Genomic DNA, 13,573 nt, shown 5'->3' with positions numbered 1-13,573 from the left:
CATTGTTTGAAAATAACACATTTAAAATTATAAATTAGTGAAATCACAATATATTTTTTTTGTATTTATCTCTTTTTCTCTCAAAAACTCTACTTTTACTCACTTCTCTTTTCTTTTTGGAGATATATGTGGATGCTTGGAGGGCCATGCACTTCTTGCCTTTTATAGGCAATAGGTGCTTTGCTTCCAAGTAAAAATGTACGGCTAAAAATCTTTCTTTGTTTTCTTTTTAAGAGGAAAAAAATGTTTTGTGGTTATTATTGGATTAACAACTGTAGTTAGTAGTTACAACATACGAAGAAAAAGAGATGGGAGTATAATGATAGTCAATAGATGTAGAAGTGGAAGAAAAAGTAATGATAAAAAATTTAACAACGAATATTTACCATCACTAATCGTTGCTAATTTATTTAAACAATGCAAATCCTTATTTTAGCGACATGAAATTTTTTCTTTCTTATACTAATGTTATGTTTGATCAAAATTTATTAAAAATTTATTTTATTTAAAAAATATATATAAGAGATAAAATAAAATATAAATAATAAAATTAAATGAGATATTTTAGTGCTACGAAATATATTGAGAAACTAACGTAGAAATCATTTAAAAACTCTATCTATTTTATTAGAATTTAGTTTGTTATAATCGATTCTATACAAATTTGAATACATAAAATTTTAAAATAAATTTTATTTTATTTAAAACACAAACTTTATATATATAAATAAATTTTATAAATTTCAATTACATACACGATATAATGTTATTTAATTGACGTAGTTAGCAAAACTGGAAATCCGATTCCTTAGTTTGCCGTGTTAGACTTCTCGACTTTAACAAGCATGGCTTATTCTGATTTTATGTTTAAAAAGATGCTTAAAGTTAGTTTTTGATGCTATCAATAGACTTGCGTAAATATTTTTATTATGGAAAAGTATAGAAAAGTAAAATCCATGTGATTGGACCAATTTTTACGTAATTTATTTTATAAATTATTATATATAATTTAATCTATTTTAACCATTATTCCATTAATTTTTACTAGCATATCATACATTCTATTGATGACTCATATTCTGTTGACGTAATATTGACTTGACACTTCTCTTTTTTATTATTTAAGCATAACATTATCAAACTAACAATATCAAGCTGATACATTTAAATTTAATAACATATTAAATTAAATTTATTAATTTATTAATAAAATATATATTTAGATTTAAAATTTAAATTACGTATGTGTTTTATATTTTTATTAAATTTTTTTTCTAGTTAGATGTATTTTATATCTATAAATAAAATTAATAACTAACTGATATATTAATAGTTTTAAATAATTAAATATTTATTAATTATTTAATATTAAAATATAAAATATTTATATTTATAAAAATAATATATATTGTATAAGAAAAAATCAGTCATCCAGTTATTATTATTATTATTATTATTATTATTATTATTATTATTAGTAGTAGTAGTAGTGGTAGTAATAGTAGTAATAATACGCATAATTGAGTGGCCAATGAAGTATACAGAGAGAGGGAGACGAAAGTTAAGTGCGTACAATGATGTCCAGTTTTCTGTCCAAAGCGATGGTTTGTTGGGTGAGTTAGGCCCTCCAAAAGTTTCTCCACATTTCATCCCATTGCATGTATTAATCTGCAAATACATTCATATTATTAGTATCTACAACTTTTACATATAAACAACATTGCAGTGGACTCTAATAATTGATTTATTTAGTAAATCCAAAAATTATTAAACATTAAAGAGAATTAATAATATTAAATTTATAAAATATTAAAAATCAGTTAAATATATATATATAACTGGATAGGGATGAAAGAAGTAGACGCTAACCACGGGATCAGGAGCATCGATTTGCTTGCACATGATCCATGGAACACCCGTTTGGAGGTCAACCGCCATTTTTGCAGCCCAGTGGACGTATGAGCTTCCTTTCTCATGGAAAGCTGCTTCAATATTTCCATATTCATTCTCTATCTGTATTTTCATAATTTATAATATTTAATTAATCTTTTTTTTTTTTGTCATTTTAACTAACACTATTTCTAAAGGCCTAATGCATATGCAATACCCTGAATTTTAAATGTATGAGCTTCCATATACTCTCGCTAATCTTATTATTATTATTTTTATAAAATAATGTTTTTGATATTTCGTAATTCTTAAAAACTTTCATACTCCTATTAATTTTATACACTATTTTATAATTTTTATTAATTTTTAACTCTGTATTAGTTATTATTTAGAAATTATCTTTTTTCTAAATAATAATATACAAAATTTCATCATTTTGAAAATATTAAAAATCAATTAAATTAAGTCTTAAATAATAATAATAATATTATTATTATTATTAATCTTATAATGTATGCAATAATAATAAATATAAAATTATATCTATGAACTTAATGATAATGTAAATTAAGTTTAACCAAATTATTAAGTTTTCACAACCATATTAAATTTATAAAATAATGTGTTTATCAAGTGTTCTAAATTATGATTTTTTTTAAAAATTAATATTAAAATAATCCATAAATTAGACATCTAAGTAAATGAACTTATAGGGATTATAAATATGAAAGTCCAGATTTAATTATAAACACATATTTTTCAACTTTAGACATCTAAGTAAATATATTTTAAAATGAGAGTCAAAAGACATTATAAATATTTTGAAACATTAGAAAATTTAGGGGTCAAAAAGATATTTTATGAAATTATGAACTATTAAACAAAATTTATAAGGACCAAAAAGATATTATATAACAATTAAAAGAACTTATAGGGATCCCTATTGAGGTTCACTTTTTGAAATTCATTTGATTTTCACACTTTATTTATTAGCAAAAAAGTGCTAACATGTTTTAAAAGTGCCAATTTAAGTTTCCAAAGGGCAAAAAATAAAACTAAGTAGGCCAACTAACAAACTATGTAAAATTCAAGTTCTCCATATGCATTAAGCCATATTATTGTAAAATATTATGCATTAACCAAATGCCTTCTTACTTTACCTGTGATAATATTATTGGTCCTCCTTGTGAAGCATATAATCCCTCCGACTTCATCAAATTCACTATTTTTGTAGTAAAATTTTGCATGTACAACTGCAAATAATAAATATAAACAAAAAAAAATTGGTGTTGGTAAGTTATTCTATTAGCAAATAATTTTCATAATTAGAAGTGATTGTAATTCATTAAATTTCCATTAAAGTATAGCATCCAATTGAAAACTGTTAAAATCTTATAGGCTAATTTTTAATATTAGCCATCAACTAATTAATAAATATAACCACACGATACGATTTCCACAAAATCAAATTCTTTCTTGTTAACCTAAAATATGTTTATCATGTTGCATAATTTCCACCATTATTTGGAACCAATTTGTTGATATTTTATCTAAAAGCAAATTTTAGATTTCATCTAGTTATGATTATTATTGGATTATAAAATCCTGAATACCAAATTTGAATTTAATTCTTAAAATTATAATCAACATAAGTTATCATGTTATCTAAAATACATGATAAAATAATCATAATTAATTTTCTCACTAGACTCTACTTGGCAAATTCTTATAAAGCCACGTCATATAAAATTTTAATAAAAATACATGTAACTTTAATGTGATTTATATAAAAGTCTATTATGATATTAAATATTAATTAAATAAAATAATAACACTAAATGTATTATAATATTAAATACGAATCAAATAACATGATATTATTAAATATTTATTAAAATAAAATGGTAACTAGATATAATAAAAAATTAGTGATTACATAATAACACCAATTTATTATATATCTATTATGAAATTTTCTAATTATTTTTATAACCATTAAATTTTAAAATTATATAAAATGATAATATTAATTTCTTATTAAAATAAAATAATAATTAAATGAAATTATTTTTATAATGTAATATTTTTATTAAAATAAAATATTTCAAACTAAAAATTTATATCATAAACTTATCAATAATTATGTATTAGTACAAGCTCATCTACAATTTATAATATATATATATATATATATATATATATATGTTGAGACTTTCGAAAAAAAAACGTTTTTGGCTTAATCCGCCCCATAAAATCTTGTATGCTCATTAGTGCTACTTTCAGGCTCTACTAACAGAATTTGAAAGGGGTGCTTGGTGTATATATATATATATATATATATATATATATATATATATATATATATATATATATATATATATATATTTTGTATATCGGAAAAAATTTCATGAAATTCCATCCGGCAACATTTTATAAAGTCACATCATGTAGAATTTCAATAATTAAATATATGCGGCTTTAATATGGTTATACAATACTTTATTATGACATTAAATACTAATCAAATAAAATAATAATATTAAATTTATTCTAATATTAAATACTAAATAAATAAAACGGTATAATTAAGTACTTATTAAAATAAAATAATAGCTAAATATAAAAAATAATGATTATATAATGCCACTAATTTAGTATATATTTATTTTTTTATTGTTCTTTTATGACCATTAAATTTTAAAGTTATTAAATTAAAATGATAATATTAAATATTTACTAACTGTAAAATAATAACTAAATATAATTATATTTTCATAAGATTATTAATGATTGTAGATTAGCATACGTAAATAAGATGATATTACTAAATGCTTATTAAAATAAAATGGTAACTAAATATAATAAAAAAATTTAGTGATTACATAATGCTACTAATTTATTATATATCTATTATGAATTTTCTAATTATCTTTTATAATTATTAAATTTTAAAGATATATATATAAAATAATAATATTAATTTCTATTAAAATAAAAAATAAAAAAATAAAATTATTTTTATAATGTAATAATTTTTATTAAAACAAAATATTTCAAATTAACAATTTATATCATAAACTTATCAATAATTGTGCATTATAAAGGAGGCAAAATTTTTCTTGAGACTCTATTTAGCAAAATTTTATAAAATCATGTTATGTTATTTTACAATGAGAAAATGAGTGTGGCATATTCATAAAAATGTATAAATATTTATAAAGAATTAAATATGATTTTAAATGCTAATAATATATATAACAAAAATTTATAATTTATTTAAATATAAAGATGTTATATTATTAAGATATTACAATAAATATAATAATTGTTCTAACTACTACATATTAATAATAATCCTTATTAGCTTTACAATAAAATATATGTTCAGATTCATAATAATAATAATAATAATAATAATAATAATAAAATAGTAAAAATATTAAAATATTAAATTTAAAATAAAAATAGTTAATAAAATTTTTGACATGTTGAAAAACTTATTGATACAATATAATGAACAAAAATAATTATCAAAATATATATATATATATATATATATATATATAATTGTAATATCAAAAATAATAATAATAATAATAAATAAATTGTAAGGATTTTAACAATCTGATTTATTAAAAATAATTATTACACATGAAAATTTATTAATATAAGAAATAAATTAAAAATTAAAATTGATACATATATATATTTCTCATATATATTTACCATAATATATAATAAATATAGAAATTTCATAAAAGGTATTATAAAAGTATTACTATAAATATAAACAAAATTATTATAAAATAAAAGTAAAAATTATTCTTCTATATTAATATCATTACAAATTAAATTATATATAAAATATAAAATAAATAAAATATTCATGAGCAAATTGCTAGTGAATTATATAGAATTAAAGTGCCCCTCAATCTACTATATAACAAGTTTATATGAGAAATATATGGAGAAGCAGGTAGGTATGCATACCTTGAAGGGTTGATTATCCGTCCGATAAACAATGCCAGGAACATCATGCAACCAAAAAGGGAGTCCCCTGCAAACGATCCTTTTAACATCATCATAGTCATTATACACGTGCAAAATACTTGCATAAAATGATATAGCAAAAAGAAAATAAAAATAATCATTGACGGATGGATATTTTAATATTTAAATTTAAATTATTTAGTCATTTTAATATTAATAAATAATTTTATTACATATTTTAATTTTTTTATTTAACTTAATAAACATAGGAATTATATTATTTTAGTAAAATTTACAGGAGTAAATTACTATTATAAAATTAAAATATTTTTATATTTTTATATTAATAATATAATATAATATTTATTAAAAATATTTCACTATTTTATTAGTATTTTCTTTTATAGTAGGAATCCATGTGTTATTGCATACTTTACAAACTTAATAAATAAATAAATTTTAATTAAATTTTTATTTTGATTTAATGACTCATTATTAATACTAAGCTTTATATGTTTAGTTTATCCAACTATATTTTTTTAAAATTATTTTTATCAAAAATAATTTATTTTAATTAAATGATTATTTTTACTTTCTTAAAATAATTTAATTATATTATTTTAATAATATTTAATAGAAATATTAAAATAAATTCTTCATATTAATACAGAAAGAAATATGAAAAAGTTTAAATATTTTAGTTTCAATAAATTTTTAATTTTTAATTTATAATAAAGTATTTTTAATAGTAAAATTATTATAATTAAATAAAATAAAATATTTATCATAGTTAAAAGAATATAAGAAGAGATGAATTTTAAATTTTTATAAAAAAATGGATAGAATATTAACAAAAATATTAAATAGTAAATAATTATATGAATGAAGTATTATAATAATAATAAATACATGAATTAATATATCAATAAAATAAAATAAAAGGTATCATACCTTCTTTTTTAGATTTTTTATCTTTAATCTTTTTGTGAAAATTTATATTGAATTATTTGAATTCATTCTAGGTATATATATAGTGTGATATAGTAATTCATCAATTTTTTATAGGATTATTTGTATGAGATTTTGATAGGATTTAGGTTGAATTAGAATAATCACTAAATAATTCTATTAGGATTAGAAAATTAAATTAATTATATATAGAATCATATGGTAAAATTAGTAATTAGTGATTAATTCTAATAGTATTTTAGTTACTTTAAAAATTCTCCTATCTTTTCATGCTTCTATATATTATATAGATTTAAAATATTTATGAGTAAAATATGTAGATATATTACATAAAGCTACGTATCAAAATGTGTTTAAATATCATTTAATTGTCCTAATATGCATTTGGCCAATAAACAAGCATATGATACTATAGAATGTAAACTTTTGAGCAAAATGTATTTTTAAGCTTTTGAATGTTTTAGTTTTAATTTATTAAACTTTTTAATTTTAATTTTATTTTATTAAATTTTTGTACTTTACTTTTACTATTATTAAGAACTTAATAGTCATTAATTAAAGCATAAAACATATAAATATCACATAAAACATATGTAAGAAACTTTTAATAAAACTAAAAAATAAAGATACAATCTATCAATAAAAATTTAAAATCTCAATAGAAAAAAACCGAAAATTTGAGAAACCGATTCGCCAACATTTTACTATGAATTACATACCCATAAGTCCATTCACTTTCGATAAAGGGTCCAATTCTGAGGCAGACATAAAGACCCTGTGCTTGAATTTCCTTTACAAATTTCACCAAATCATATCTTCCACTGAAATCGTACTGCATAACATCCAAATACAAGTGTGTGAGAAAGAGAGAAAAAGAAGAAGGAAGCTGAATATTATTATACCAACTTGTCCAGGTTGAGGCTCATGGAGGTTCCAAAACACATAAGTTTGAATGACATCTAGTCCCCCTTCCTTGGCTTTGCCTATTAAAGATGGCCACATCTGTACCGAAAAATTAAAGCCACTTAATATCAGATTTGTATTCCAAATGACCTTTCCAAGCTTTCCGGATAAAAATATATATATATACTATATAATGCCAATTAATATAATAGGGACCATTATAATGAAATTTGGATCTCTCTTATGACTATGCAACCCTCTTGTATTGTACAATTATTATGTTTTTCTTTTCTTTTTTGTCTACGGCAGACCTATGAATGGCAATGGATTCGATACTTTTTATTCCTAGTCCTCCCCATAGGATAAATTTGAAAAGGAAAAAGGTGTATTTTGGACCCTAACATTCAGAAAAATGAACGGATCGATTCTTGATCTATTTTTTAGAGCAAATAATAAGAAAGATCGTAATTTTTGTGTCACATTTTTAGCACCTCATTAAATGGAAAAATAAATTTCTATTAGCTACAGATGACGTGATTTTCCTTTAATTTTTATTAGAAGTAACCATATCAACTAAATTTATTATTTTTCAGTTTCAATCTTTCCATCTTTCACATTATTATAAAAGAGTATCGTTTAATTTCTTTTTCAATAATATGAATTTTTTTCAAAATAAATAATAATTCTTTAAACAAAAACTAGACTTTCACTATTTATGTAAAAGAGCCTTAAAATACTTAAATAAAAACCCAAAAATCTAGAAATTTATATTTATCCTTTAAAAACACAATCAAAGGATATGAGAGTTTTTGCAGTTAGTAATTGGTCAAAAGCAACACTAAAGCAAAGCTTTAAAACTCTATAATGAAGTAGGTGTGAAGAGTTTAAATGTGACCTGATACAAGCTTGCCTTATGATTGGCAAAATTGAGTGTAAGATAAAGTAAGATTTTATAAAGTAGATAGAAATAAAGTTTTAACAGATAAGGTAAAGTTTTTAATTTTATTTAATTTGGGAAAAACAGATAGTAAATGAAGGTTTTAGAAGGTAATGTATAGTTTTTTTAAACTATAACCTTCTCAACCCACCGATTTGGTAGGTTGAGATTTACAGGGTTTTAGAGGTTTTTAAAAACTCTCAAAAATTACTTTCTAAATTAATACTTCCTTCCCAAATAAGGATTGAAGGCTTCAAAACTTTATAAAATCCTCAAAAATCTTGAAAAACCTCCATACAAACAGGCTCTTAGAAATCCATTTAGCGAAGATAATAAAGTGATAGCAACATCAAGCAGTATCGTTTGACCATGATTTCAATGAGTTGCTTCTACAATTGAATTTGATGGTTTATCCATCCTTTTCCCTTCTAACACACACACAAGCAGTCAAAAAATTCACCATTAAAACATCAGTTTGTTTCAAAAAATAGATTAAGGATCAATCCGCTTCTTGGCCTAAACATTGGGGGTCAAAATACACCTTTTCCCATTTTTAAAAATATAGGAGGAAATTGAGTTTAATTTGTGATACTTAGTCTAGTACTCAATAGTGGTCTTCCCAACATTATCGATTCCAACGGCAGCCTGCATAGGCAGCTGCCTTAGGCTTCTTAAATAATAGGAGTCTCATATTTTATAGATATAATTATCAATTAAATTTCAAACTTTAAAATTCTTAATTTTATTTCATTATCTTAAAATTTTAAAATAAATATTTATTTTTTTAATTTATTTTCAAAAACACTTTTCGACAATAATTTTTGAAATTTTACAATGAAAAAAATAACGTGTTAAGTCAATTTTATTTATTAAAAATAAAATTAGTTAGTAAAAAAGATGTACATATGTGAAACTTTTAATGACCATATTGTTAAATTTAGGACAAATTATTTTTACTGATTCATAATTATTATTCTTTTAATAAGTATAATTCGTTATTTTTCTTATCGTGAAATTTTAAAAATTGACATTAAAAAGTGTTTTTAAAAATAAATTGAAAGTATGACTATTCATTTTAAAATAATTAGATAAAACTGTTAAAAGTATAAAATTCAGAATTTAATTAATAATTAGGCATATTTCTTTAAGTCATTTAATATAGAGTTAATTTATTCGGCTTTTGACTATATTATATAGGCCCAAAAGAATTATTTATAATATCTAAACACATCATACTCAATATTATTTATATTCTTTAATTTAAAAATTACCTCTAATCAACTAAGTTACAAGAGAAATTAAATGATTTGATAATATTGTATATTTCATAAAAGATAGTAGTAAATTTTAATTCCAATAATTTAATTAAAATTTTGCATGTAAAGTCACATGAGAGATTAAACGACTTCTCAATATTGTATATTTAAAAAAATAGTAGTAAAATTTAATACCAACAATTCAATTAGAAATCTTATTTATAAAAATATGAGAAACATATTTCTTTTTAGATTTAGTTATGTATTAATTGGTTTCAATTATTGGATAATATGTGGTTTATGATTATGGATTAGAGTTAGTGTCGTATTGATATCCCGAGACTTTTTACATAGCACTGAGACGCTTAAGTTTCGCACTAACATATTCGAGGTAATTTATTAGTCTGAACATATTGTATCTCAATATTATATTATTTTCTATTGTATTATTATTAATAATATTAACTTTTATTATTAATAATATTACATTTGAAATTTATTTAATTAACAAAATTTTAGTTTTATTAAAAAAGTATATATGGATGAATAAAAGATTAAATTTTATCTTTGAAAACTTTTTAAAATATACTAAAATTAATAAAAATATATTATTTTTACTGTGTAAATCTTTTCTTAAGATATTACTCTTTATATTTACAGTATTGTTATTTTTCATTTGTTTCTCATTATTTTTTATTTTTCCAGCCACTTTTCAATTATTTTTAGGTATTTTTAATTGTTTTAGATAAAACAATTTAAAAAGAATAAAAATCCACTAAAATTGTAAATTCTTTTTTAAAAAACTTAAAATTATATTTTTAATATTCTAATATAATAAAAATAAAAACAAAAAAATTATAAATTTAATAAAAAATCAAAGTTTTCTTTTATTTTTTAGATTATCTAGTGCCACCAAATGTCAGAGTGGACCCCGCTTCCCAATCCTACATTTTCTTGGTTACAGCTATCAAAGTATCACCGGCATCTAGCAACTTTTGGCTTCACCTGGTACTGTCTCCTCGCCTGTTGTACCCGTGATTTAATAGAAGGCCCAAAAAGGAGAGTATGAATTATAGCTAGGATATTCGGTCTTTTTCTAGTTTTATTACAGATTTTCCAAATATAACATAGTTCAGAAAGTACCAATCAAAAATTGTGATGTGGCAAGGAATGTGAAATTCAGCCACTTGAAGTAGTAAAATACTAAACATGACGTGGCACACTTCACCAAATTTCATATCATATTGTAGTGGAAGGAGACCAAGACTTTAGCTTAAAAAAATAAAAATTTAATGTCATTTTAAGCTTTTAATTGAATTTTGAGCTTTAGTGGTGCTTTTTCAAAGCCAACTAAGCACTCATTCTGACAATCTTTTTGCGCGCGTGTATAAATCCAACTAAATCTAATAATTTCTTTCTGTCTTTTTCTAATTTAATTTTACTTCTCTTCCTAATTAATTAATTCCCTAGAATTAATTAATTTTAAATTAAGTTTCAAGCCTTTCACAGTTGAAGGCTGTCGGAAAGGATGCTTAATCCGCCTTAAACTGAAAGTATTATGTTAATTTGGCATGAAAGGTCAAATTTGACTCCAACGCTAAAATAAGTTTTTAAATACATTTCTATCTCAGTAGCTTTCTTTAAGAGCACATACAAAACATATACTCCGAATATGTTAATTGCATGATACATATTATATCTTAACCTCATTTTATACTACTCCTGCTAGAGACATACATCTATTTGCAGCTGTCCTAAAATTGGCGAAGTTGTAAAAACAGATTTAAGACCCATGACAATAGATTGAGCAAACTGAAACCCAGATATCAAGTTTTGAACTGATACAGAGCATATTTAAATTTTAACCGAAAGGCTATAACCAGAAAAATAAAAAAGAAATTAATAATAATAATAATAATGATATGCAATATGGAAAAAAACGAAGGGGCCGTGTACCTCAGGAGTGCTTCGGGGATAGTGAATGGAACCCGAAAACAGAATTTTTCTTTGCCCTTCAATGATGAGAGATCTTCCGTCGTACACTACATCTCCTCCGCTAACTCCACCATCCTGTATGGTGATTGTTATAGCCACCACAGCTACTACGACAGCCCAACGTAGCCACTCTACCATTTCTCCTAAAAGCTATATAAATTATGAACCTTTGTAGTATTAATACATCTAAGATTTGATTATTTGGTGTGTGTGTATATATATGGAGATAGAAGAAAAGTTGTTGCCGGGTCATATTAGATTTTGATTATCTTGCCTTTCATCAGCCGTTAAAAGTTATAATATGAATCATGCAGGGGCAAACCTGTCATCAGAGCTTTCGAGAAACGTCTGTTTTGGGTGTGCAGTCACTCTGACTGCTGCTGTAAAAAAAGAAAAGAGAGAGAGCTGTACTTGAAGCATATTCCATTAATTAATAGGTGAAGGACACTTGTATAATATTTTATATTTTAATATTAAATATTTAATATATATTTAATAATTTAAAATTAATAAATATATTAGATTTTGTAAATTAATATATTTAATTGATTAACAAATATTAAATATTATAATTATTAGTTTATTAAGTTAGATTACTTAAAAAATACAATAAAATATTTAAAACTTAGTTAATTAATAAAAATTATTAATTTATTAAATATAAAATAATTGATGGTATGTATAATTCGTTTAAGATTTTAATATATAAATGAGGATATGACACCTAAATAGATAAGAGTTTTTTTTCGAAAATATAAAAAATATAAATTTACAATTGTCTTGCACGTCATGCAGCCGTGCCTGCGGCTTCAAGACTCGTCAAGCGTGCACAAGGAGACGGCAAATGAAATGAAGTTATTAGCAAGTAGATATCTCTTTAGTGTCGCACGCTGGTCCCTCTTCTTTTAAGATGGTTGTTTTCATCTGAAAGAAAGAAATCAAGAAATCAAAATTATTTGAAAAGTTTGTTTTAACTTATGTGTTTCCATAAATACCCTTAACTTGGGCTGTGCTTACCGGGCCTTTCTGAAAAAACAAGTCCAGTCCACCAACATATCCCATATCCCATCCATTCTTATTAATTCTATTTTGTTAGCCATCAATGCACAATGATGTAAAATTCATCCACTCAAACCTTATCCATGACGTTATCGTGCAAGTTGAAGCATTTTCCGATTTTCTTAATTAAAAGCTGAACTTTGCATGCGTGTTGATATATGAAATTGGTTTACATAATAGCACAAATTTGGTTGGCTACATTCTAGCAAGCTAGAACTGTTCTTTTTTTTTTTTTTAAATAACTTTTGATATATTAGTAAGGATGGTAATGTCATTTTATATTTTTTATATTTTATGGAGATTATTGTATCATTTAGGTTATCCAATTAATTTAGTTAAAGTTTCATATTTAAAATTTTAATTTAACTACATATTTTATTCTTTTCATTTAATTCACATTATATTTTCAAAGGAACTCATTTAATTAATAATTCAATATTCAATAAGAAAGATTTTTTAAAAGTTAGTCATCAACATAAGATGAATTCTTATTTGATGAAGCTATAATATTTCTTTCTTTGTTTGAAGACGAAAAAAACAAAATAGATTGTTTATTACATCTAGAGGATTGATA

General features: G+C 22.5%; 1 protein-coding gene across 2 annotated transcripts in view; it reads right to left on the bottom strand.

Moving 5' to 3' along the window:
• LOC8282878 (beta-galactosidase 6) overlaps window positions 1-12,324 on the bottom strand; it is a 33,036-nt gene extending 20,712 nt beyond the window's left edge. Inside the window, exons 1-7 of one of the 2 annotated variants that reach the window (XM_048376608.1) lie at window positions 11,902-12,324; window positions 7,756-7,851; window positions 7,569-7,681; window positions 5,881-5,959; window positions 3,051-3,143; window positions 1,870-2,013; window positions 1,574-1,668 (exon numbers count right to left, since the gene is read on the bottom strand). In XM_048376608.1, coding sequence (XP_048232565.1) covers window positions 1,574-1,668; window positions 1,870-2,013; window positions 3,051-3,143; window positions 5,881-5,959; window positions 7,569-7,681; window positions 7,756-7,851; window positions 11,902-12,078 — 797 coding nt within the window. In that variant the 5' untranslated portion in view covers window positions 12,079-12,324. The remainder of the gene's footprint in view (window positions 1-1,573; window positions 1,669-1,869; window positions 2,014-3,050; window positions 3,144-5,880; window positions 5,960-7,568; window positions 7,682-7,755; window positions 7,852-11,901) is intronic. The other variant, XM_048376609.1, reaches the window with a different exon arrangement.
• Between the last annotated feature and the right edge of the window lie 1,249 nt (window positions 12,325-13,573).

The sequence above is a fragment of the Ricinus communis genome, chromosome 7, assembly GCF_019578655.1.
Source record: "Ricinus communis isolate WT05 ecotype wild-type chromosome 7, ASM1957865v1, whole genome shotgun sequence".
Lineage (NCBI taxonomy): Eukaryota > Viridiplantae > Streptophyta > Magnoliopsida > Malpighiales > Euphorbiaceae > Ricinus > Ricinus communis.
Note: the sequence above shows the minus strand (reverse complement) of the source record. Positions and strands in the feature narration are given on the sequence as shown.